General features: G+C 48.0%; 1 protein-coding gene across 2 annotated transcripts; it reads right to left on the bottom strand.

The window, feature by feature from the left end:
* Window positions 1-5601: 5601 nt before the first annotated feature.
* Window positions 5602-26044, bottom strand: LHX3 (LIM homeobox 3). Of its 2 annotated transcripts, none has more exons than XM_032767580.1 (6): window positions 25975-26044; window positions 14049-14220; window positions 12044-12246; window positions 9345-9496; window positions 8230-8401; window positions 5602-6020 (listed from the first exon to the last, which is right to left on the bottom strand). In XM_032767580.1, the coding sequence occupies exons 1-6, from the start codon at window positions 26042-26044 to the stop codon at window positions 5602-5604; spliced, it is 1188 nt and encodes a 395-aa protein (XP_032623471.1). The 2 variants fall into 2 exon arrangements, with proteins under 2 accessions (XP_032623471.1, XP_032623470.1); XM_032767579.2 differs by lacking the exon at window positions 25975-26044 and adding an exon at window positions 20805-21074.
* Between the last annotated feature and the right edge of the window lie 1396 nt (window positions 26045-27440).

The following is a 27440-nucleotide window of genomic DNA, read 5'->3' as shown; positions in this document are numbered from 1 at the left end:
TGTTATCCATGCTCCCACCCATATATATAGACACACACACACACACACACAATCACTCACTCTTTCTCTCTCTCTCTCTCTGTGCAGGCTAACATGTTGCTTTCCCTGCAGGCAGAGAAATCCCATCCAGGTCAATATCTGCGCATGTAAGGAAAAGAACAGAATGGCAGAGTGGTGATCCGGAGAGTTTACTTATATATTGAAATCGAGGCTATCGTTCATTCAGCTGATTAACAAGCTAACAAAAGGCAGAGAAAAACAAAGGATTTAAAAACATTATAAAAATGAAGAGTATCTTTTTATATGGAGAGGAATGTATTCTGCATATAATGAACGCACACGTATACATAGACATGTGTTTGTATGCACAATTCATATTATCTAGAGGGGAGGATGTATGGTCCTGGAGAGAGAGATAGATAGGACCATACTTCCTCCTGTCTATATAATATTAATACGCATACAAATGTATATGTGTGTGTGTGCATGCGTGCTGCATGCAGAATACATTCATCGCCAGAATTTGGGGATTATATTAAAATCCAAACAATAGGTCCCATCCTGTGCTGCTTTCTCAGACCGAACTGCCCTGGACTCCTCTCTTGCTAATGATGAGTAAATCCAGCAGGGCTGGGCCCTATGGACAAAATCTCTGTGGCAATGGCCAACCCTAGTGCCTGTCCAGGGCAATGGAGGCACTAGGGTTGGCCATTGCCACAGGGATTTTGTCCAGGGCAATGAGTGGCTGAAGTGCTGATTTGTGGGGGTTTTTTAGCCTCGCTGCTAAAGTAGCCCCCACACACTGAGTGGAGGATCAGAGCATCCATGGGACGGCTCTCTCCCGACATCCCCTTGCGATGGTCCCATGGGAGGGCAGTCCATGCCGCACAATGCACTTCCTGCACAGATTCCCAAATTTGGCCCCCCCTTGCACAATGGAATGGTGCCTAAATGTTCACAGGGTACAGGGGAGAACAGGGTGTAGCCCATATGCGTATTCCAACTATAAAGAGGAATGAAAGTTCCTGAAATCCAGCCCCTAGAGAAGAAACTCTAGGGGTACAAATCTGGGTGATGTACAAATCTGGCTGCTGAGCTCTGGCGTTCACCTAGAGGTCTGCATTGTGTGACATGAAACCAACGCCCTGCTCAGGTGCTAGGACAAGTTATATAGCGGGGGTACTGAGAGTCATTGAACCCAAACCTGTAAACGCTGTACATGATGGAAACCACTTCGAACCAGAGTGTGCGGCAGCACCCCTAGTTCCAGCACCTATGCTCTTGCCTATTGTTTCCCGCAGAATCTGCACGTCCACATGGAAAGTTTCTTTTGCTTTGTTTACATTTGGTTGGGTTGTCAAGATTTACCTCCCTTAGAAACTACCTGATGGGAGATCTGGGGGGGATTAGCAGCATTTCTGACACATCAGTCACCAGTTTTCTCCAGTAGTTTTCCACGTGCATCAGGTTACCCAACTGCTCCTTGGAGACACAGGGTCATGCCGTTCCAGCTCTTTCAGCTGGAATAAATAAATTGCAGACCTTAGCTGACTCCAGTTTAGGAACTAACCAGAAAATGTTTAACAGTAAGACTGTTTATAATTTTTAATAGCACAAGAGCATTTCCTTCATAGATCTTGGAGCAGAAGACGTGACTTTAGATTTTGAAAGGGAGGGGGAACAGATTTTACACACCCAGCGATGCCAGGTTGTGCAAGAAGCACAGGATAAGGCCACAGAGATGAGTGTGTGATATCTTTTAAAAAACTGGATATTGTGTCTGATGAAGTGGGTATTCACCCACGAAAGCTCATGCTCCAATATGTCTGTTGGTCTATAAGGTGCCACAGGACTCTTTGCCACTTTTTACAGATCCAGGCTAACACAGCTACCCCTCTGATTCTTTTAAAATAAGGTTTTGCCATTGAAAATACTTCCTGTCTCCTGGTCGATACATTTATTCTAAAGTGAACTGAAAAACTTAAGCCTCCTTTACAGTAGGATTTTATGATAGTAGGTTGCCTGTCAGAGGTGGCTCTTAGAACTGATTTCTAGAGCTGGTCAAAATTTTCAACAAACTTTTTGCTTCTCTCTCTGGCTTAATGAACATTTAATTATTTATACAAAGTGGCTCAGCACCAACAGGAGATGTCAGATCTATAACTTGATAGCCGCTCTTGACTGAGAGCAGAGACCTAAAGCTGAGTCTCCCATATCCCATGCGTAGGCCCTAGCCACCAGGCTATCGGCTATCCTGCGAGAGAGTGTGTGAGCACGTGGGTGGGTGTTTTTTCATGAAAAATAAAGGTGTTGTTTCCTTCCACATTCAAATGAAAACAAGTTTTGAAACCTTGAAACTTTTCCTGAGGAATGGAATTGTTTCCTGGCTGCCCCTGCCGATTTCACAGTGGAAGTAAAACCATTAAAGGGTTGAAGTGCTACCTGTCAGGGAAACCAAGAAATACCTGAAATATTTGCATCATGGTAGATTTCCTATCTGTCTTTTTAGTGATGGCTGGAAGACCATTTTACAATATCTAGCATGTCATTCTGTTCACGTCAATGGACTTTGCATCCGGGCCTCAGAGTGCTGAACTCTAGCTTGAGTGTCTTGCTTGACTAAGGGCTTCAGGACTGGAACTCACCAGCACATGGCCTTCAGTGGGGTTATGTCCGTTTATGGCCCAGTGTCTCAGTTACGACTGCAGAATCCAACCCCCTGTTGGTAGGCAAGTCTTAACGAGTTGCATGCGATTTTAAAAGGAAGGTTAAAATGTGCTGCTGTCTTTAACCCTGCACTTCCAAATGCATTTGTAGGTACAGGGCTCTGTAGAATGAGAATAGATGATCCAGGGGTCAGTGTGCTGGCCTGAGACCTGGGTCCAAGTTTCTGCTCTGCCACAGACTTCCTGTGTGACTTTGGGCAACTCACTTAGCCTCTCTGTGCCTCAGTTCCCCATCTGTACAATGGAGATAATAACACTGCCCTGCCCTCACTGGAGTGTTGGGAGCCTACACCAGTAATGGGTGGCATGTAAGTACCTAAGACAGATATACACCTATAACTGGTCCAGCTTAGGACTTCTATCTGCATGTGCCCCAAGGGGTATCACTACGTATCCTTCCCTTTCCTTTATGCATTGGTCATGAAGGAGACTTCATGGTGGACGCATCCTCAGGTACTTTCTTTACAGAATTGATGTGAGGGCACCAATTCAATCTAGGGCTGACCTGTGCTGTAGCATCCCGCCCCCCACTTCCCCAGCAGGCAGGATACACAAAGGTTTTGCTAATCACATTTGGGATTTTTTTAATCTCCAAACTGTTTTACTAACGTTAACTAACCCTTGCAACATCCTTGCGAGGGAAATGAGTACTAGTCTCGTTTTACACCTGGGGAGACTGAGGAAAAGCAGTTATGTTCACAGGGGGACTATGTCAGTCAGAATTAGAATTCAGGAAAACTTGGCGCCCGGATCATGTTAAAACCATTAGCTGATGCCTCTTGCACAGAGAATAGAACCAAGGAGCTTTTCTGACTCCAGAAACACATGCAGTTATTGTCCTCCTTTCTTTAATTTGATTCCCAAAAGCCCCAAGCCTGCAACTACTCTGTGTGTAGAACTGACTCCAGTGTGAGGTGTCAAATTCAAGAGAAGTCATTTGCCAGCGTCCCAGGTATTACTGCTACATATTGATAAAAGATGCCCACTTTCTGAATAGCCATTGTTCCCACCCCCAAATGAAAGAAATGTGTACTGCTGGGCCAGGAGTAAATCATTTTGAACAGAACGTTTTAAAATGCATGCTTTTGTCTTAACTCATCATTTAACGATGCTGCTCCTACTGAAAGGCCAGGGAGCCCAGAAGAAAATACTCACCCATATGCTAGTCACAGGAACGTGTACATTTAAACAACAGAGTCCTGTGGCACCTTATAGACTAACAGAAGTACTGGAGCATGAGCTTCTGTGGGTGAATACTCTCCTTCCCCTTTTTTCAGTTCACACCATTAAAGATGCTCCTTTGGCCTCCGTTTAATGCACGGACTTTACAGTCTCAAGATGCAGAATGTGTTGCCACAGACTAACTGGAAACCACAAACCATCTGCATTATTGGATATTTCCTCCCGTATCTCAAGTGCTACAAAATAATCCTAGGTTATTGAAGACTATGCAATCATTTAACAATACTGCTTATAGCTCCCAAAGGTTACCAAGGAGAACATCTTTTTTTAGCCTCAGTTTAGCAAAGCACTTTTGAACTTAATGGGACTTCTCACGTGCTTAAAGTGAAGCATGTGTTTAAGTGTTTTGCTGAATCAGGGCCCCAAGTCTTCAGGGGCTTTTTCACATATTTAACCAGATTGGTGCTTTTAGCGTGAATTTAGCAAAAGACTTATTTAAACTTTAACTGACAAATTTATTTGAAGTCATAAAGTATTTGATCATCAGAGAGAGAGAATATAAATAAGACACTGGACATACACAATCTACAGTTAATCCAATATTCAATTTTACAGGTAACAGTATACATATTGTTTTGCCTTTCTTCACAATCAGTTTTCACTATATTTGCTGTGAAATACACAAATGCATAGAATGGATAAAGTGTAGTGGTGGTGAACATAAGTATGTGCATTGGGATGCCTCCTCCACAACATATGAAGAACAGTTGTAACTAAACCAAGCCTAACAAAATGTTGAGACGGTATTTGGCAACAAGACATTAGGTGCAACTTTAAAAAGATTTGCAATAAAGTTGTCATAGAGGAATCAGTAAAGAAATACATTAGTTTAACAATCCAGAAAGACCAATATTCTTGGGTCAAGAGTTTTCTTGACCCCATTGGAAAACAGTGGTTATTTGATAATAAATACATCTATTCACAGTTTAATGTTTATGTGGAAAGAATAAAGCTAGCAATCTATGAATTAAAAAGGTGAAAAGCAAAGTTAACATATGGTCCTCATGGTATAAAGGAAAATGTGATTATTAATAAATGATTGGCTTATTAAAGACCATTTAAATTTAGAAAAGCTAATAGAAATTCAAAAATGAAACAAAAAAGCCTTACTCTGTTACTGCTTTTTTTTAACCTGTTGGAAGAACAGAGAAATAAGTACATGGTTTTCTACCATGAATTTGTGAAGAGATTATTCATTGTTCACATTTCTCCTGTAGAAATATAGACACTGTTGATTCTTTTACAATGGATGAGATCTTTATTTTTAAAAAAGCTTGAGGGGTAAGTAAGTGATGAAGCAAGTCATTGCTTTGGAGAATGAACTGACAACAGAAAACAAAATACGTTATCAGCTCTGTAAAGCATGAGTCTTGGTGTTCAGTAGTTTTCTGTAGACACAATGAGCAGTTTCACTTGGACTTTCCTTAAGCCAGCCACTCTGACGTGAATCCTTGGTCAATTGTCTTTGGCTAACCCACGGCTGGCCAGCCTCTTGAGCACATTTCTTTTTCTTTCTCCATGTAACTATCTTACTTTTTCCTCAGAAGTCATTTTTTGCCCCATATTTTATTCTCAACAGTAAATGATGCTTAGTAGCTTGAAGTCTTTTCCCCACAGTGTGGTGGGTCCTGTATCAAAACTGGGCATGATCAACTTCATCTAACCAAGAGGCAGGGCTAGCAGGGAAGTCTGGATACCCTCCACTGCTCCCTGTGGAGAGATCAGAACTGGGTCCATTCCCACCTAAAACTCTCATTGGCTGGGGCACGCCTTGTCCACCTTGAGCTATGATGCTTAAACCGTTGTCTGGATAAACCAAGCTTGAGATTAAAGGCTGGTGGCCTGGTAATGCCTGCAAAGAAGCTGGTGATTGGGGTATCCCGTAGGGGCTGTTGGATCTGAGGTCGTGGTACTGGTCCTGAGCGGGAATGCCACTGTGTTCCAAAGAGAAGCTCCCGTTGGTCCCAGCTTGTCTCCCCAAAGCAGGAGAAGCTTCATTTAGGTTGCTGTAAATCCCATTGGAATGACTCATTTCTGACATAGAGGGCTCATCTGAAAGGGAAACGGGCTTGATTTATTGGGAAAGCAAACTAGCTGGAGACAATCTGATCAGAAACCTTGAATGCTGTGGAACTCTAAAACCCATGGATGGATAGATAGATTAGACGGGCGTGTATGGTGAGAGAGAAAGAGGACTTGCATGTTTTGCACAGCTTTTCAATGCTATGTTGGTCTTGTCATTTCTTAATTTCTTATTACTTCTCTTTTTTATCTATGGCTGGATCTCAGCCAAGACAACGGGAATTTTTTTTATCATGGGGGCAGGAGTCTAATTCACTTGGACTTTTAAAAACATGTATGAAATGTAGATACTAAGAAATAACCTTATTTTTTTAAAAAAACATCCTTTAAGGGAGAATTGAGTCTAGGCTCTTGATCTGCCTCTTTCTATTGTTCTGTGTTCCTTTTATTAATTATTATTATGGCCTCGTTAATTATATTTATCTCTATTTTCACTTTCATTTCAGGAGCTACCATGATACTCACTGATAGAAGGGAATGATCTAAAGGAAAGTCATCCATTACTTAGGAAAAGGAATTAAAATTGCAGTGTTTTTTCAGTGATCAGAAATAGGTTAATGAAGTGTATTTGGATCACTTAAAACATTTTTGAAAATGAAAAATATTTTCTAATTACCAACAAAATTATATCTGCATTTATTGGACCCTTCATAAAAACTGTGACTCTCTTATCTAGGATATTAACCTGGTGCATATCTTAAACTTATCAATCATTGTGTTTAATACTTTTAGTTACTGTGTAATGGGATATTCATATAAAATAATGATGCTGCATAAGCTCATGTGAGACAAGGCATGAAATGTAATATAATGTTAGGGAATCAATAGACAAGCTGAAATTTTTAAAATAGATTTCTGTATAAAGCTGAGTGAACATTTTTCATCTAAAGAGTTTTCCATTGGAAAATGTTGTTTTGACAAAGGCAAATTTTTTCACAAAACTACATTGACTTCAACAAAATTTTATTTTGAAAAATTGGAAAAAACATTTTGAAAATGTCAAAACCTCACATTTCAATATTTTCAGAATGGAAAGTCTTGATGTTTTTGGCTCAAAACTACTTTTGTCATTGCGAGGTTCTTGAACTCTATGGTAATAGGCCCATATATTGGCAGAAGGTATTAGATCACAGGAAGAAGTAATTAACTGATTGCTGTGCTAAGAAACGCCATGAAGACGAGGTGTGCATGGTACTGAGCAAGCATTGAACAACTGGATAACACTTTTGAAGTCAAGGGCAACTACTCTTGCTTAAAGTTAAGCATGTGGTTAAGTGCTCTGTTGCATCAAAGTTTGAGGGAAGGTCTGTCAATACAGATGACAGAGTAACATCTCTCCTCCAAAGAAGCTTGAAATCCTATGAGAGCAACAGCTCAAAACAAGGAGATAAAATAAAAAATACCCCCAAAATAATTCAGTGGAATAATCCCCACCTCCCAAAAATTGTTGAAATAAAAACACTTCCAGAACATAACTCATGGAATATGAACACCCCAGAAACAATCCAAAGGGTTGCAGAGACTCTCCTATCAATACTTGCAATATAAACATTCTGATCAATCGTTCTGGACTTTTTTGCTTTTAAATCTTTGTCATTTATAAAGTTCCTCAAAGAAATGTTCTTTTAACGTCAGAGGTCACCTGCCCAGACAAATCCGGAGTGACATTCTTCATGTTTTTCCTTTGATGGTTTCCAATGTGACACCATTAAAAAAAAATAGCTTCCACCTTTAGTTTCTCAAAGCAATTGAGTCCAAATTGTCTCCTGCCCTGAGGAGTTCTAAATCACTCACTGCAGTCACAGTGGAGATAAGTTACTTAACAGAATGCAGAGTCAGTCATGGGTTGCTCCAGTTCTTGCTGACACGTATTTGTGTTTATGTTCCCAGTTTAATTCACCTGTATTGGGCATTTGTTTTCTTTGATTATTTTATGGCAGGAAATGCTTAGCAAGCAAATGGTATTTAAAGAATGAAATGAAACTGTGATGCAAAACCCACAGCTTTGCTTGGAAGAAGGCCGGGTGAAAAATGCACTTGGGGTGAAATTGACCCCTGTCCAGGGGGTTAGCATGAGGCCTATGCACACTGAAATCTTGCTCAAGCCGTGAATTACACTCCTGTGATTGCCGCAGCATACCAGTAGTGCCAACTAGAACATGCACCTTCTTCCTCTTACCTGTAAAAGAGACCTCAGCATCACTGTCTGGGCCTTCCTCCTGGATACTGTCCTTGTCAGATTTGGAATTCCCCCGGGTTCTTTTCATATTCCTAAAGTACTGGCCCCATCTCTGCCTTCCAGCATCTTTCTTCAGTCTTTTTTCCTTAGCCCTTCTGTTCTGGAACCACACCTGCCCAACGAAACAAAGGAAGTTAAAGGAACAACTTGAGAAGTTTCTAGTTTTCTAGAGAAAAGTATTGGCAGGGAAGGTGGATGGGGGAGAGGGAGAGAGAGGCATGACAACAATTTTAATATTTGCATCAAATGAATTTTTTTCATATAAAAATTGGTTTTCAATGAAAAGCCTTTTTTTCAATGGATAAAACTCTTCATAGGACAAAAACTTTTGACTGGCTCTTTGAGCTATTGATTCATTCTACACACAAGTACCACTGCACCTGCACAGAGTCCCACTGAAATCAAGGGAACCCCTGTGAGTAGGGTTTGACTAGATAGAAGCACAGAGATCAGGTACAAATATTAGATCTGCCCCCAAAATGGGAGGAAATTGTGAAACTTTCACTAAACAATTATTTCAAGGTTTGTTTTTCTGTGGCAGAATTCAAAATGTTGATTTATTTTGTTAACGTTGCAAATGTGAATAATTTTTGCCAGCTTTAGAGCTGGTCTTTTTAAGAAAACAAGAGGGAAGGGGGTGGAAGGCATGGATCTGTCAAAATTGTGATTTTTTTTTAACCCCAGTTTTTTGGTCAACATTTCAAATTTTGACTAGAATTATAAAAATCCAAATTTGGAGCATTTCACCCAGCTGTAGCAAATCTGCTCTGGCAAATCTGTGTGTGTGTGTGTGTTTTGAAACCAATCTGAAAGCACAAGCACTGGCCATTACTCCGGGTCTGTACAGAGATACCACAAGACATGTTTAATAACAAAAAAAGATTCTTTTCTCGATCCAATCTGACCAACTAACACGGATTGGCAGATACCTGTATATAGAAGGAAGCCTTGCAAAGAAGAGCTATTTATTGGGTGTGTAGAGGGGGGGTGGACTCCCTTGGCTTTCCAAGGGGGCAGGGACCACTACGTGGGATGCTCCCGCTGCCCCAGCTCACCTGTACGACTCTCATATCCAGCCCGGTCTCTGAGGACAGCTGCTCTCTCACGTGCCTGGCAGGTTTAGGGGAATTGTTATAAGCGTTTTTCAGGGTTTCCAGCTGCTTGGCTGTGATCGTGGTTCGGGGTCTTTTTGCCGTGGACTCCGCCTCTGCAAACGTCAGCAAGGAATAAAGCGCGTTATTGCCCACGCAGAGAGCCCCGTTTGAGTCACGGTCGCCTGAAGGATGGCTCAGGACAAGGAGTGAAAACCTAGAACTGGGGTTTCATGCCCCGATTGGCTTTGGTCGCAATCAAACTAGTCTGGAACTGGGGAGGGATCCAGGGGAAAACAAGCCCGTGCTCACTTTGCCAGCATTTAAGGGACGCGAAATGTATCAGATGAGAACGAAACTCACTCCGGTTTCATGGGGTAATACAGTTACTCTCCTGTGTTAATTTAGCGGGTGGGGGGAGCCATTTAATAAAGTCGATCTAGAGATTTTTAACTAGAGCTTATTCAAATTCCACAAAGAAAAGAAACCATAAAGCCAGGCGCTGCAAGCGACACCGATTAAGTTGAGACACAATTATTGAATAAATTAAGTTTTGAGCTGCATATGCAGTGGTGTGGGGAGTGCTGGGCGTTACACTACACACAGGGAGGCGGGTTTTCAGGTCCTTGCTCCTCTGCGGAAGCAAATCTTCATTGGTATTAAAACTGCTCCTGGGATACAAAGTAAGAGGCGCGCGCTCTGGTTTCTGGTGTTTGATTTTGGCGTGAGCAGGGCTATGAAATCTCCTCTCAGCAGCAATTCCGCCCTTCTTCACAGGGGCACAAATATTGGGCCTTTGACTACACACTGGACGCGCGTTCTGAAAGTGAGAGTCGAATTTCACAAGGCTCCACTGTGGGCCGCTCCCCGCCTGAGAATTATTCCCACCGGCTTCTGTCACTGTTTTGCTTTTTCACCTCCAGACCCGCTACTGCTCGCAGGATATGACTAGGGGCCCCCCGCGGCGAGCGTGGAGAGTGTGTGTCCGGGGCACGCAAACCCAAAGTGGCGCTGGAGTTCACCGTGCTGAATTGCGTGTGACCTGATTGTCATAACGCCCAGATCAGCGGGCGGCGCTAAGGGGCGCCGACCCGAACACAAGGCCAATATATTCCCCCCGAAATCCCAAATTCCAGTCATCCGATTAAACCCCTGTAAGTAACCGCGGTGCCGTTCATTGAACCCCCTGCTGGGGGATGCGTGAGAGACCCAGGACATCAGTGGCTCACACAAGACACCCGCCTGCCTGGGGCAATCTAGGACAGGTCGAACGGGTTAATCTGCTAGTCGAGTGTAGGGACCTTGGGGTCTGACACATTAGTTGGGATCACATTAGCTTGGGCCCTCAACCTGCGATGTGTGTATAGAACATACTGCTGAAGCGTTAACTTTGTAGCTAAATAACCCCACTTGTTGTTCTAGAACCAAATTGTTCACAATTAGGCTCAAATATAGTTATAAAGGGGAAAAATTTTAACGTTGCTTTGTGCCCCCCAGATCTCTGTCAAACTGCTTGACTAGGGCATCAGCAAACATCTGTTCTAAAGCTGCACCTGAAACTCTAATAACCACCTCAAAACTGTGTGCGCGTGTATGTAAAATTTCCCATTGTGTCTTCTCTTTCAGCAATTATATACGCTCAACAAATAGCTAATACTTAGAAATGTGTGGATTTGAATGGGGTTTGCATTTTGGATGCATGGAGGGATACGTAGATGGATAGTTACCACAGCAGAGAGCTGTCCGATTTGCAGTACCACTTGTACAGAAAATGGAACATTGCTTCCTTTAAACCAGTGAAGGCTGAAATATCTGCTATTACTTTCCCCTTGGAAATCTGGAACACTACAAAGCTGGTAAAATTTTAGGCTTGTTCTATGATTATCCTATGAATTCATCCGACTTTAGAAGAGCGTGTGTTTGGAACAGGTTGATGCTTAGTAAGAATTTCAGAATCAAAATATAGTTTTAGTGTGTGGTCCTTAGATTGGCTAATAGTGACCCCTAGTTTGGTGACTCCCAAGTTCTCATAACACGAGAACTAGGGGTCACCAAATGCAATGAGCGGGTTTAAAACAACCAAAAGGAATTTTTTTCACACAATGCACAGTCAACCTGTGGAACTCCTTGCCAGAGGATGTTGTGAAGGCCAGGATTATAACAGGGTTAATAAAAGAACTGGGTAAATTCATGGAGGATAGGTCCATCAATGGCTATTAGCCAGGGGATGGTGTCCCTAGCCTCTGTTTGCCAGAAGCTGGGAATGGGTGACAGGATGGATCACTTGATCATTACCTGTTCTGTTCATTCCCTCTGGGGGACCTGGCATTGGCTACTGTCCGAAGACAGGATACTGGGCTAGATGGGTCTTTGCTCTGACCCAGTGTGGCCATTCCTATGTTCTTACTTCTCTCACTGATTTTATATTTTGGAAAATGAAATAAATCTCTCCTGAGGCTATGTTTTGAAGGAGACACGCTAAGCTGCAGATCACTCTGTTTTATCGAGTTCCCCTCGTCTCTGTTACTGAATTTTGCTTGATCTACCAGCTCGTATGGGAAGGAATTTGGGTGGGTGGGTGGCCAGGGGCAACCTGCCACCTCTCTAGATTCCCCGGGGCACTGTGCTAGCTAGGACGATCCCAGGCTGCCTTGTCCAGTTACCTCTCTGCTTTGCGGTCTCATAGTCTCCTTTACAGACCAGCCGGCTGTCCTCCATGAGGTAGAACTCGTCCCCCGTGGCCAGCTGCCTTTTACACACGATGCAAGAGAAGCAGTGCAGGTGGTAGACAAAATCTTGGGCCCTTCTCACCACCTGGGTCGGGGGGATCCCCTGCTGACAGGCTGCACATTTTGTCCCAAACCTCCTATTTAAAAAAAAAATCCAACAGAAAGTTGCTAGTGACTGAACTGCAAAGAAAGATTCCCCAAGCCAGGGGCAGAAGCTGCTGCTGGTTCTGCCTCACGGGAGGGGTCGGACTTGCTTGGTTCCCACCATGTTCACTTTCTGTCGGAGCGAATCCGGGGTCCCGTGACAGCGGACTCGTGCCCTGCAGCTGGGCTGGCCCGCTCACCGCAATCCCAGGGGCTGCCTGGGGAGGACGCCCTGTCTGAGCTGGTGATGCAGTTTGGGCAGGACACTCCGAGGCCTCACGAGATGCTTGAAGCGAGGCATCTGCTTGGAGCAAGGGAGGTGCCTGAATCCAGTCCCTGAACTGGAGCCTGCCCGGCTGCTGCCGGCAGTTGAAAGGGGTCTGCCTTGCAGCTGGGGCGGGGGCAGCTGCCTTCCAGCGAGTGGCAGCAAATTGCATCGCCTCGCCTGGGCTCCAGTGGAGCTTGTGCGACGTGAGAGGCTAGATAGGGGCTCACACGCCAAGGGATTTGCTGGGGCTGGGGGGCTCTTCGCTCAGAAGGAGAGGAGAGGGAGCCCAGCAGGTTTAAGTTCAAACTGGTGCTGGATCGTTGGCCTTTTAGCAAGACAAAGACACGGGCCCAGGGAGCAGCGCCGCCCCCCACGCGTTCCACGCCCGGACACGCGGCGCGCCTGGTCCCCGGGGGACACGCTGGCTCGGTAGAACGCGCGTGGGAGCGGATCAGAACGCCCCCGGGAGTGGGTCCCAGCAGGCAGTATCTACAGGGAGTTTAATTCTGTGTTGAGCTGGAGGGGTTTCCAGAATCGACTCTCGTCCCGTATTTGGTTTTACTGTGGGCGGTTTCTACTGCAGGGTCACAAAGGAAAGGGCCCGCTTTCTTTTTGCTGTGGATGCACAATCTGGGGACAAGAAAACCCAGCGGGGTCCCAAACGCTGGATGCGCTCTGACCTCGGGAATGGTGCGCGACTCTTAACATTTGCACGCCGTTTTCCTTATTGCAACGAGATAAAACCGGGGAAAGAGTGACGGGAGGGGGTGGTTTTTGCTACTACCAAACACACAAAATCATCGATTGAATTAAAATGTAAAAACCCAAACTTAGGACTTAGCCGTCTATTGCTGCGTGTTTCTCCCGTGCTATTTGGAGCCGCGCGTGTCACTATCAGAAGGAGAGTCTCGCTTGTGATCGCTGAGGTTCTTGGCCAGGCACAACTTCGCTTTGGGCTCAAGTTGCGCAGCTCCAGACCCCGGGCCTGTTTGCTCGGACCCCCCCTCCAGGAGAACCCTGAGCAGCGGCTGAGGTGCAGATTTCCCGTTACTTAATCAATTTTACTGAATCCCTTTGCGGGCGTGAGGTACAGAAAGGCGAATCTGTCTCTCCCTCCTCCTTTACTGAACTTTTTTTTTTTAATCAGGCTCTGATTTCCTCTTTATTCGCACGGTTCTTTTCTGCATGCAGATAGTTATCAGATGCAACAATGATCTCTCAGGAAGCCATATATTCCAAGGGGAGAAAGCCCGCTTCCAGCGGTAGTCAGTGGGATGTGTGGACGGGCTAGAGCCCTGTTCAAATCAGAGGAGTTCTAAGCATCCCCTAGGAGGGCAAAACAGTAACCTCCCATGCCCCACAACCCCCTCACCCCACTTCTCCATTCACCCTCCATGTGGGGCCTGCTACGATTCATGATTGCCGGTGGCTAGTCACTCCCCCCCACGCCAGGTCCTGGCCCTAAAATTTCTACCACGTCACCCTCCCCTTCCTCCGAGGGTGCTTGGTTGGTTTGGTTTTACTCACTTGAAAAAGTCCTCTTTGCAATACACGCTGTCTCCTCTGCTGAAGCATTTCTCAGCCAGCTGGGTCTGGCAATCGCTGCATTTCAGGCATTTGCTGTGCCAGTGTCTGTCCAGCACCTTCAGGATGAACCTGTCCACAATGTGTTGGTTGCAGCCTGCACAGAGAGGGATTTCTGGGATGGGAGAGAGGAGGATAAAGGACATAATTATGCTGTTTAATTTCTCAGTTCTAGAGCAGCTAGGGGCCCGATCCCACCCGTGCAGTGGGAAAGCGTCAGTTGGAACAGGATTGGATCAGATCTGGGGGTAACGTCTGCGCATGAATTAATCTCCAGTTGCTGGAAGGAGCTCAGCACATGCAGACACGGGCACGTTTCCTGGGTCGGTTTCTCGGGCTCGGGCTTGCGAATCGGGCTCATGTTAGCAAGCATGAATTCAGATCTCAGACACAGGCACAAAATGGTTCTATGGGAGACACTTCACGGCGTGTGAAGGTTGGGATTAGCCTACACAGCAAGAGCCATGGGAGATCCAGAGCCCACAATGCAACTGCCTAATGTTGGAAAGACAGGGACCAACTTCCGCTTGGGAAAGAAACGAGCTTTGGAGCGTGCACTGAGCTCTTCTTCAGGCCTGATGCAAGAACAGATTTCACCTCACCCACCTTGTCTCTCTAGCATCCCAGGGCCTAGAAACTACAGCAACAATTTCGTGCCGGGCAAAAAAAAAACCCACATTGAAACGATAAATCACAATCGCCTGTTGTTGACAAAAGCACATCCCAGATCATCCAGAGCAAAAATAGAGACATGAAAGCCTACCCATTAGATCACGTGATATCCCACGCCGGTTTTAAACATTGCAAATGCAACGCGTGTGTGTGGGGACGTGTGTAAAATTCTGGGATTTATTATTCAAGACCCAGAGATGCTGAAAGTGCCTTTTTAGAAGAAATACCGGGGGGGAGGGACAGAAAAGAAACGGATTCAAATGGCTCTGGGAAGCTGGATTCATTCTGATCTCCTATTTCAGGAGGGGGAAAGAGGCGCCGGATTATTTCTAATGGTGTCCTTGAATGAGCACTTGCTTTAGATTTGCTTGAGAAGCCGCATTTTGCAGGTATAACTTCCGGGTCCGGTAAAATCTTTCAAAACAAAGCACCCCCGCACCCGGCTGATGGCAGAAGAGACACGCCGGTACATTGCAAAGCTGCGGGTTGGGCGCACACGCGCCCCGGGTGGATTTCGCCGGGTCCTGGACACACGCGCGCGACCACTCAACCCAGCTGCATTTGGCGTGAGCCGAACACAACCCCAGGTGCCGGTCGGAAAAGAGAAACATTTTCAAGGCAAAACAGTTCGTGCCGGGAGCTGTGGAAGTCTCAACAAAGCAAACCAACGTTCCCGCGCCCGAAATTAGTTGTTGGCGCCCCGGCCGGGCGAGGCTAGAGAGGTCCCCCCCTGGTCATTGCAGCAGAAGAGCAGCAAAGAGAGATTTACCGTCATTACATTTTGATTCTGTTTCTGCCCAGCGAATAACATCATTTCCGCCATCCACAAAACCCACCAGTACAAATTACATTGGCCAAAAAAAGTTCTGCTTTTTTTTTGTTTTGTTTTGAGGGGTTTTTTGTTTTGGTTTGGTTTTTTTCCTGTTGTTGTTGGGTTTTTTGGTATAAATTCCCAGGGAAATATTCACAGTAACAACGATAATTTGACAGGCTCGTTGCGTTGTCTAATACATCGCCCCCCTGCAAAACAAGCCAGGTGCAAATATCTCGTGAAACAAACACACAATTATTGATCATCTGACACCCCCCTCCCAAAATACAGCAAAGACATTGCAAGGCGAGAGAAACAACTTGCCAGCTAACGTTAGACTCCAAGGTTGGCATCCCATATTCTCAGCAACTGTCCAGCATCAACTAAGCTCCTCCGCACAAGCTGCTGGCGAACGCTCAGGTCAGACAGAAGATGCTGCTGTCTGACCCCCAAGACCCAAGCTGGGCAGGGGAGAGAGAGATGAGGGGGGAAGCTTAAGACTCCCAAATCACCGTCTCATAACCAAAGAATATTGCTTCCTTCTGCTCCTGGCCTCTAATCTGATTTTCTAAGACAAAATACAATCTCTTAAATTAATATAAACCCTCGTGGAAATTAATTTCCTGCCTTGCAGCGTGTGTATACACACACACACACACACCCCTATTAAGTGAGTAGAACCTTACGTTGCATTGTGAGTCCAGCAGAGAGAGGAAACGACCTTAAAACGTATCTTCGGGGTGCAGCATCCTCCCTGGGTTTACATGCGGGAGCAGATACCCCATTTTTATTGTTCTTTGTAGCCCTTCAGGTCGCCCCCCCGCCCCCGAAAAACAAATCTAAACTGCCTTTGACCCCGGGAGCCCTGGGTTTGCCATCTTTACACACATCTCCCGTCCCTCTCCCTCACTGCTACCAATTCTATAATTAGGCCTGAGTCAAATACTCCTGGTCACAGCCTTCCCCCGAACCAATCAGGAATCCCCCTCCACCCTGGATCTCTCTCCAAATCACGCCTGACAATTAAAACGGTGAAGGCTGCTGCAGACTAAGCGGGGTGAGAGAGAGGAGATTTAATTCACTAAATCAGTTTATTTTTAGACTTGGGTCACTTCAGCTTCTCCCATTGATGTCAGTTTTAAGAGCCTGGAAGGGGGGGGTGCGATCACATGGGCACCGGGGTTAATTTCAGCGCCAGGAAATTGCTGGTGCCCAGTGACCAGCTGCAAGGTTCCAGCGTCCACGCAGGAGGGATGCTGCCGCTTGAACTTTTTAGGAATAAACGGGCGAGGCCGCGGTATAACCCCCACCCCCACCCCGGGATTCCTGAGCCAGCCAGCACTGGACCCTGTCCTGAGCTTTGGGTTTCATTGTGTGTTTATCTCGGGTCTTAATTTTCTTGGTGAAGCTGAAATACTTCGTCAAAAGAAACAAAATTCATTCCCAGATTGGCCCCCTGTTCTCAGCAAAGACCCTTTGCGCTGCGAGCGGAGCTGCCCGGGCCTTGGTCCAAAAAGATACCGAAGTACAAACACACAAACCATGTGCGTGTACTCGGCAGAGTCTTCGATTTCAGACCAGAACTGACCACCCTCTAGTCTGACCTCCTGCACAAGCCGATATTGGCCTACAAAGTGTTTCATAGTTTCCAGAGAGGCGAGTCTGTATGCGTGCATGCGAGCCAATCACACGAGTCAACAAACAGCCTGGGCGATACACACAGGGACAGGTACAAACACTGTTTAGTGCAACGACTTTTTCCCAGTGCTTGGGGTGCCTGTGTTTATCCGAGACTCAATGCAGGGGCTCTGAGAAGTGTTACCCCCTTTTTTTAAAGAAATGGGCGAGCAAAAGTTGCGCTTTGTTTGCCATCAATAACCGAATATTGTCATGGTCCCTCCAGCGATCCTGCCCCGAGGACTGTCTCCGGGGTGATCTCTGACACCGGGCAGCACGGCAGCCACTGACACTCCAGACATGGCCATCCAATTGTTTGGTCTCCACAGTCACCGACCCACTTCTTGAAAATGTAAATACACGTTTGGCTTCTGACCAGCAGGATAATTAATAGATCTCCCCAAGCGGGTGTAACGACCCCTTCTGCTTCAGAACGGTTCTGCTCTCGGGATGCAAGTTCCCGGCAGCCAGAAACAAGCAGGGGCATCACCAAAGAGGAATAAAGTTTGTCGCTTTCCAGCAGGGACGCGCGCCACGAACAGGTGCTCGCACGTGGCCGACGCCGCCCGTAGGCCATATCCTGGGTGTATGGCATGTGACGCTGCTCACATGGCATCCTGTGGGATCCATACAGCCGTACACCCTGGGCAGGGGGAACCTGGTGCTAGCCAGACTGCCCATCGCGATGAGCTGTTGTTCTGCAACGAGTCAATATTGTCCTCTCCCCCTGCGCGTATTGCCCAGAACCCAGGACTAGGAAGCACGTGTCTTTCCTTTAGTCTCAGACAAAAGCCAGGCTGGACATTAAAACATTCAGCGGGGAATGAATTTGGTGAGAAAATAAAGTGCGTTTGCAAACCCCCTGTCGCTGGCTCTTGGGCCGGTTGCTCAAAGTCTAACAAGACATGAGGCGTTTCGCTGGGGGCTGGGGGATGCATGTGGATTTCTGTCCGGACTCGTTTTAAGGTTAGATTCGCTCTGATCGCGTGTCTGCACTGACGGGATGGACACCTGGGACCTAAGCTGGGGGTGACATTTGAAGAACTAGTAAAGTCTCCTCAGAGTGATACTCAACTGCCTCGAAAACAGGAGGCGATTTTCGCTAGTTCTCGATGAACAAGGCAGGTCCCCGGGGCGAACCTGGCAAGGAGCAGGAGGAGGGGGGCTGGGCTCAAGCCCCGCCGGCTGCCCAGGTAGAAAGCTCTCTGCTCAATTATTTATCCGCCCCACGCCCCAGCCTTGCGTTGGAAGCGGCATCTAGCTTTTGTTTGCATTGTGAGCCTCTGCTAAAACTTTAATGCCCTGCTGTTATACTGATCCTTCCTTCAGCGGCGGGAGAGAGAAAACTGGGGGTCCTCTGGCTTAGGCCTGAGCAGGGTGCAGGAGTAGAGGGGGGCGGGCGGGGGTGTGTCTGCTTTTTTGTGTCCCCCTTTATTCTGGGGCTGTATTAAAACCGAGATCTCCCCTTGTCAGGTCTCATCTGTACACTCCAGCCCTGGGCTGCTGCCTCTGATAACCAGCGATCTAACTTTCTACACCTGTGCCAACGTGTGTTTCAGCTCGGAAGAGGGTCAAATCAAGGAAACACGAGTGGCACAAAAATACCTCCCTTTACCTGGCTCTCATTAGCCCGGGGGATGAAACACTATTTAGCCCGCAAAGTGAAAAGACCAGATGTGGTGTTTTCCCTTCACAATGGGCTTCAGAGTTAGGGCCCTAGTGCAAAGCCCTGGTGCCCTGCGGTGCTTTTAAAGGGTGTTTCAAAAACGATTTGAGTAAGGGACAGAATTGCACAGGTTGTGCGAACAACCCCCTTAGTCAAACGAGCTGCAAGCTGAGCCGTTTTATCCTGCTCCTGGTGTTTGTACTTCCCTGATCTCAACCAGCAGCCTTCCGGCCAGGGAACCGAGCTACACCTTTAACATCAACGCTGTTAGGCAATCCTACAAGATTAGGGTTGGAAGAACCCTCAGGAGGTCACCTAGCCCAAGGTCAAAAATTATATAGGACCGTCTTCTCGGTGCTCTGGGCAGGCAGGTGTCATAAACTGTGGATTTATTTAGGGACAAAATACTTTTCTGATCTGTTGCTGGGAAAGGCGCGATTCATTCTTGAGACCTGACTCGTTTTCTTAACAAAAAATAAATAAACAAAAATTTAAACCTGGGGTTTCTCGCTCCGATTTATTTTAAGGCCCCTTTTTTCATGTGGCTCCTTTCTACCCACTGTACTTGTGTCCCAGGAACTGGTACCCAATTCTCTTCGTTCCCCCTCACGGTGTCAATAAGACTTTGAATAAAGTGCATGAAATATCAACATCCAGCGAGTAAAATGTTCGTTGCTATTTAACAACCAAGCAGAAAAACCTGTCAAAGCTGCAACACCCTTCACCTTCTCAGGGCTAGTTAATTTCAAGATCCCCAGGACTTTGGATCCGATCGTGAAATCTCTTCTCAGGCAAAACCCTCAGTCAAGCTTCCTGGGAATTTGTGCCTAGATAAGGACGGGAGGGAAGATCGGGCCTGTTCAAACATAAAAGATGCGCTGGGCTATGGGAGAGGGGGCCGCGGTGACTCCGAATAGCTGGTGAAACAGACAAGGAAAGAGATCAGGTTCTGGGCGGTAGGGAAGGCCTCACGCAGTCTTGCTTTTATAAAAAAGCAGCAGCTAAAGCATATGTCAGGGATACCTCCCTGTCCCTTCTCCTGCCCCGCCTGATCCCTCGCCCTCTGATCTATAAGCCCGGGCATTACCGAGAGAAGAAACCACAGGGCACCCGAGAGGAACCGAGCGAACCATTTCAGGGAGCAGGGACTCCCCATTCGGACGGGGACAATCTGATTCCCCAGCCACTTGGCTGATCGCAGCAGGGCCGGTCGCGCCTCGTTTGGGGCGAGCTCGCAGGGGAAGATTTCGTTTGCCTCCCGGGGTTGGGTTTTGCACAGCTCGGCTCTAAATGAGACTCTCCCTGCAGAGCACCCCGAGAAGTTTCAGTCCGATCCCTGCCGGGCGGAGCGATGATCAGTCGAGGCAAGGGACATATTTCTACCGAGGGCGCCGGAGTCATTTGCAAGGAGCTGGCCCAGGGCAGCCGAAATATTATTTATGGGCGCCCGGGACTACAGATAAATGATATTTTCATGCAGTTCTTTCCACCATTAATTCGCCTTAGGCTGGTTTGCGTTTTTCAGCAAAAGTCTCCCCTGATTTATGACGACAGACGTACAATTAACTCGATGTGTAATAAATAAATGGCGGAGGGGCCTCTCTCCATTTCTCCTGCTCCTACCATTGAGTCAGGAGTTCAGAGGCGCCACACAAAAAAAAGTGCATTCAAATAAACGAGGAAATAATTAGTAATAATTGATCGTACAGATCCAGGGGTGCGCATTTGCACTGACCCCTCTTTCTACACTGCGCAGTGCTCTGCGATCTTGCCAGCTGCACCTGTTCGAAGATCCCCTAGAACCATCACCTGTCTGCAGACCCATTGAGAAGCCGGATTCCCCCCACCCCTCAACCGCCGAAACGCCCTGTACCTTTGCGCACATCATCATTCTGTGCCAGCAAAGCGAAGAGCATCTCTGTATTGGAGCAGTCCTTGCCCGCGCTCAGTTCCTTAAGAGCATCCATCTTGCATCGCCTTCCGCCACAAACTCTGCACAAATGGGGCGCTGCAGCCCACTCCGGGGTCTCAGAGGCAAACGTGGCCCGTGTCTGCCCGCCCTCTCCGGCGCTCCCTGTCCTCCCCAAGAAAGCCCGAAGCAGCGGACTATATGCCTGCTCTGCACGGAACCCTTCAAGTCCATCCAAGGTCCACACAACACCCACCCACACCCCGCTGGAGGTGTCGTGCGCTAGCAGTGCAGAAGAGGGAGTTGCAAGCAGGGCTGAGGAGTAACCCTGCTGACTTAAAGTTCACCCCATGCAAAGGAGGATGGAATATCATCACCGCCAGCTAGTGGGAGGCTGCAGGTCTCCACTGGGCTCCAGGGGCCGGCGGAGGCAAAGGGAACCATTCGTCATTTTTATATGTGCAGGGGGCAAATAATGAATACGGCCTGATCGCCGCTGAAAATACTTCAGTGGGGCTTCCCAGGGACTGTTTTAGCTGACGCCTGCTTTGCTGGGCCCTGTGGTGGTTGTCTCAGGGGGTTTGCGGGCAGAGGGAGGCCAGGCGTAAGCAAGAAGAGGGGAGCAAATGGAGAAAGGGGAGCATTGCTGAGATTAGTCAATTCTATTTTTCAGAAAACAATTTACAGCCTCCTGCAGCTTGTTAGCACGACAGCCATCGTATAAATAGCGAGCGCAAAGCCCAGGGCCTACTCTCCAGGTGAAGATGGGATTTGGGGGCGGGGGGTCCCATCGAATCTGGAAGTATCAAATTAACTCACCCCTCCCCCAGGAAAATGCGTTGCTTTTTTATTTATTTACCCGCCGCTCATTTAGCAAATACACTAATGACATCCCCCTGTTCCTCTCCTGTCCCATTGTGTCCACACGTGGAAGATATTTCTACAGGAAAGCGCACTGTTTGATGGGGTGGGGGGAAGAGCTCAGTGTCTACTTGGAAAGCTCACATCTCCCCCAGGTCAGGAGGGAGGATACCCCAGCACAGCGCACAGACGCTGCTGCTCAGCCCACGCGGGAACACGTGGGCTCCTGCGCTCTTCGCTTCCGTGCAGCGCTTAGGAAAACCAGATCCACACTCGCTCCAAACTGGGCTTGACTCTGCGCACCAGCCCTAGAACCAAGGGCAGGGTCGGGATGTAAAGGGGCTGCCCTCATAATGCCAAAATATTGGGCAAGCTTCTTATCTGCGAGCACCCCGCCGCCCTTCCCAACTGTGAAACAACCTCTCTCTTTAAGGAAAAGGGTTTTGCCCAGGCAGGCAAGGCGGGGCGGGGGGGACAAGTCCCAAAGGTGAAAGGAAATGGGCCAGATTCGTGGGAACTACCTGCAAAATGACAAAAGATCTGTTGGGAGAATGAAATCGCCTCTTCTTTTGGACCACGTTGATCACCGAGGGAGGGAGTTGAGTCAATAGGAATCTGATTTTTAGAATTATTTCTATGCATCTCTTTCCCCTTACTCCCCGAAAAATCCTATTCCCCCCTTTAAAGCGGAGCCCTTTCATTCTGGGGGCTCCTTGCGCTCTCGAGACCTGATCCAAAGCCGCATGGACAGGCTCCTATTGGCTTCCGCGGCAAACCAAGCTCCCCGGGCTCGGAGCTTGCAGGGTGGCCTGCCACGCTTGGAATGTTGGGAGCAGCTGTGGGCAGAATTGCTCGAGAAACCTGTCTCTTTCTCCTCCCCCTTCCCACCGCGTCACAGGATCCCAGGACTCGGCCAAGCCGTTCTCACATTGCCTTGGCGTGGGGAACAGAGGGAGCCTTTCTCAGAAAGGTGTCCAGTGCCCCCACTCTTGTTTTTTTTTTAAGACAACTGTTTACTTTGGGCGAGCTCGGCAGCTCAATAAAATGTTAAGTGCGGCAACACCCTGATAAATTTTATTGACACTGATCTTTAGAGGCAAAAGGTGTCTGGGGAAATCAAGCGTAGTGCTCCTGCCTACCCTGCAGATGAATTCAAAATCAATGCCCCATTTGCCTGCATTTCCCGAGGATATGAAACGCATTTTGGTGAAAGGTGTGCGATGCCTCAATGTTATTTCCAACTTTTAAGCTTTAATAATAATTTTATGTCCTATTGATCGCCTTCTCTGAAGGAGCCGGGCGACACTAATGGTATCAAATGAGAAACACTTATGCCCGAGGAGTGATAGAAAGGGCATGCGGTACAATCTATAGCTCTGGGTAGACTTAGCTTTTTATCAAAGAGCAGGGGTATAAGGGGTGGGTGGGTGTGATCTGCTTTTGCATCCACCCAGCTTCTTAAAGCCCAGTTTACACCCACACAAAGGAGTGCGTTCCTATTCTTTCCATACCTAAACTAGGGAGACTGGTCTGGAATTATATTAACCATCCTGGAGCCAAGGCATGTGGGTTTAGCTGTGCTGGAAGGGGCAGACTTTAGGTCTGGAGCATCTGGTATTGCATTAGCAGCATTTCCCCTTCGGTAACTGCAGGCTCTGGAACTGCATTCGCTGGGCTTTCTGGCTCCCAGGCGCGGGGTTTACCTGGGCGGGATGAGGGCTGTACGTTTTGTTGTTAGGCTCTTACCTTGCACTTAGCATCTCCCACAAGTGCAGGGCTCTGGAATTGTCTCGGGGTGGGGGCGGGCATCGTGTGCTCCTGGCTTATGGGTTAATCTGGAAGGGAAGGATCAAGGGATTTTGCCCGGGGTCTCTGATTTTCTAGCATCCGACAAAGCCTCAGCCCGGGAACTCCATTGCTCTTCTCCGGGGGTAACAGACTGGCCGCTCCGCGGGTAACTGGGCTCCCGCCCGCTGCACCGATGAATGCTTTAGATCAGCCATACCCGCTGGATTTACACCAAATAACCAAACCCAACTGAGTGGCTTTGCAGGATGAAGGCTGTGCGGCCGGGGTGCAAATGCTGTTTTAACCAGCTAGCGATTTTCTCTGGATGCACTCCTGAAACGCTACAATATTTGTCTCCGTCTATACAGGAAACCCCCATTTTATTTCTTGTCTAACAGGGCTTCTCTGTTAACAAAGCTGGGATTTTTCCCACCCCTAATTAACAAAGTACCGTATAGGAAGTACATTTTTTTAGGATTAAAATTCCAGATTATTTTTCCCCTTATTGAAACAGACTAAAGAGTCCAGGGTGGCGGGAGGGAGCCAAGTGAAGTGTATTACCTGAAAGCAGAAACGAAGGTAATATCGAGATCTTAGTCTGCTCCTTTGAACCATGGACATTCCTGCTGGATGTCAGCCGCGCTCCCCTTCAGCCCCTACCCACCCAGCACACTAACTTCTCCGGGAAGGACATTGCAGCCATCAGGCTATTTGGACTCAAATACCCGTTAGACTCAGTGGAAGAAGGAGTTGAAAAGGTTACAAAGCTAGAGCGATTCCCCCGAGTATGAGAGTTAATCACCCAAATGAACAGATTAGAAATCGGCAAAAATCAACTGGATTTCCCTGGATTATTTACTCCCCAGTAGGGCAGGTTTTCCTCTTGCTGTGTCCAAACATGCCCCGATTGAAGTGTCTACATTCAAAACCCCCAACCCTTAGGCCTGACAAGATTCCCTTCTAATTCCACTTCTGTTGAGGAACCTTCTTCCAACAGAAATGGGCCAGAACAAATCTCCAACCCCCTTTGTTAAAACTCAGCTTCAATGTGCATGTTAACGGGCTAAGCAGTCGGGGTTCTGCTAGATTTCCGTCTGGGCGCCCCGGTGAGCGATAACCCATTGAAAGGGACACGGCTGGAGCGGGGACTCAGCAGAGCTGGGCTGGGTATTCATTAAAGGATGAGACATTGTTTAACCGAATAGATAAATAAGGGAAACCTTTGAAATAGATCGAATGTCAGATTGGCTGCGGGGTATGCGTGCGGAGGGGACAGGAGAGATCGACTGGACAGAGTTTACCATTTTAGCTGCTTTCTTTTTCTATTAACTTCTACCCCAGCTAAGAGATGGATAATAACGCACCGCATCCGGCTGCCTCGAACCCCGCGCTCCTTGTTCAGGCTAGTTCATGGAAAGGCGAACGTGGCTGATTTCTCTCACTCCAGCAGAATAAGAGGTTTTGTCTTCCTAGTTCATAGAGATTCGAGCCATCCCAGGGCGGAGCTGCCAGCTGACTAACAGCAGCAGCTGGGTCACAACGTGCGGCTGAAAAGCCCCGCTAGCAAAGCGAGGTGTGTTTGTAAATCGAGTTTTCCTTAACACGTGGCTCTATCTCGGCAGCGCTGTACTTTTGAGTGAAAGTGTCCCCGGAAATAGCCCCCGCATGCAGGAGCATCCCGGCCGGGCCGGTGGGTTGCTCTGGGGACCGATGTGCTGAGCGCGCTGACCTGCCGGAGTAGCGGGCACAGGTAGCTCACCTGCGCGTCCCTATGGAAGAACCTGGGGCTCAGGGCGGAGTGGGCGGCTGCGGGACTCTGGCAGCTGACAGCAGTGAGTGATGGAGGAGCTGGGACAGCCCAGGTCAGACACGCGCTCTACAGCTGTCCAGCCAGCCACTAACAATACCGCTCATTAGCCATTCCCGGCGTCTGTGGCAGGCAAAGCCCCCACACGGCGAGCGAGGCTTCCCCCCCCCCCAGCGCACATTTTCTTTTCTTTTCGTTTTGTTTCCTTTTTAAACGTTGTTTGCAGAAAGCCAGCAGGAGATGCCGCCTGCAATGGATCTATTGCCTCCTCACCTCGGACTGTAACACGTGGGAACACAGCTCTAGGCAAGGGAAAATCTGCCAAATGGTCCTGCCAGTTGGTGATGTAAAAGCCACACCAAATATTACCAGCCTAACGCAGCCAGGCGCCTGGGACCCGAGCCGCGAAACCCACTGACTGTCTGGTGTAGCCACCCTAGAGATCTACGAGCCACATGTTACAAACACCTTCTTTCCTGGTTTCTCCCGCCCCCATGCAATTTCTTAACTAGAACCTCCTGAGACCAAGGTGACATTGCTGGTCCGGGCGACCCATTTCACTGCGGAGTGGGGTGGGAATTCCTGACCACCACGCCAGTGTCACCGACAGTTGAACAGCCCCGGGGAGAGGGGGATTGTTTCTGCTGTCCAGTGCCGGGGAGAGAGAGAGACTCTTACCTGGGGTCCGGCTGAAGGGGCAGATCTCAGCTGCCTTCTCGGAACTAGCTCGGACTCTTTCCAGCAGCATCTCGGGGCCAGGCGAGGAAGGACTGACCCGGGCGAACTTCAGGAGAAGTTGGTGGGCTCGGATAGCCTGGGCAGAGAGAAAACAACTTCCTCTCACCCCTCCGCACCGAGCTGCGGGAGCCCTGCGGAGAGCGCTGCGCCGGGCGGTCACCTCCCCGCACTTAGGAGATGCTGCAACCTTTTAATCTAGTGGCTTCGGGGAAGGGGGCCCGGCTCAGCGCTGGCTTCCCACTGCGCAGTGGCTGGCGTCAGTTGACCCTTCGTTGCCACCGGTGCGCTGCTTAGCATAACAAAGCCCAGGGAGTGACTGCCAGAGAGCGGGAGCTCTCCATGGTGCTGACACAGGACGCCCAGCCAGCCAGGCGTGTGGTCTCCCCCCGCCCCCTAGACATACCCATACAAGTGTCCAGCTTTCAGCCCGCACAATGGGGCTGGGCGGACCCCAGCGCCGGCTCATTGTCTTTATGCAGATCTCCCTTTTCGTTAAGACGCGTTTCCTTTGTCCCGCCACAAAAGTCTCCCTCGGTCCATCAGGCCATTAATGGACCGAGTTGCGGGTGTTTCCGCCCCTGCTCGGCTCACACGCACACGGTGGAGGAGCGATTCCTTCCTCCGGGTTTGTGGTGGGGGCTGGTTGTCAGATGTCAGCATCAGAGCATTTTTTAAAGGGGTTGGGGGCTGGTTTTCCCAACTGATTCCTACCAGAGAAATACCCTGTGCGACCCGAGGGGATCTATTGTATATTCACCCACGTGCGCCTGAAATAAATCATTCCCCGAATAGAAACGCGGGGCCACATAACTACAAAGCGTTGTTTGGTTTGTTTACTTTGCTGCATTTAAAACATACACCTTGGAACTTCAAACCTGCGCGGCTGCAATTTCTTCCTGCTTCACTAACTACACCAGGAGACAACTACAGGGCCAGGACAGAGCTATACATCAAATGTGCTATTTTTAAAAAGGAAAACTGCTTAAAAACAAATATTTCTTGTAAATTAAGAGGCTAAATAATCCTTTGACAAAGGTAATAGCCACATTCACTCAGGGAAGAGCCATCAATAACTATCGAGGCCAAAAAGTAGCGCGGGGAACAAGCGCAAATGCTCGTGGTTTGTTGACGGGGCTACAGAAATCCGAGATGTTTTCTCCCACTCTTCAGGCGTTTCGCGATTTCTGAACCTCCCTGGCTTTGCCGGGGGGAATCCAAAAGCGGGGAGGAAATTCAGCTTGGCGTTAGGTAGCGCAGGCCAGTTGCTATTTCCAAAACAAACAAACGAATCGTTAGTTTCCCGAAGGTGGATTCGAAAATATCTGCCCCTCCCCCAAGGAAAGTTGCTTTTTCCATTTCCCTGACAGAACCTTCCCTTTCGGAAGCTGGACCCCCCTCCCCAGTCC

Source organism: Chelonoidis abingdonii, chromosome 24, assembly GCF_003597395.2.
Source record: "Chelonoidis abingdonii isolate Lonesome George chromosome 24, CheloAbing_2.0, whole genome shotgun sequence".
Lineage (NCBI taxonomy): Eukaryota > Metazoa > Chordata > Testudines > Testudinidae > Chelonoidis > Chelonoidis abingdonii.
The sequence above is the reverse complement of the archived record's forward strand: the minus strand, read 5'-3'. Positions and strand labels throughout refer to the sequence as shown.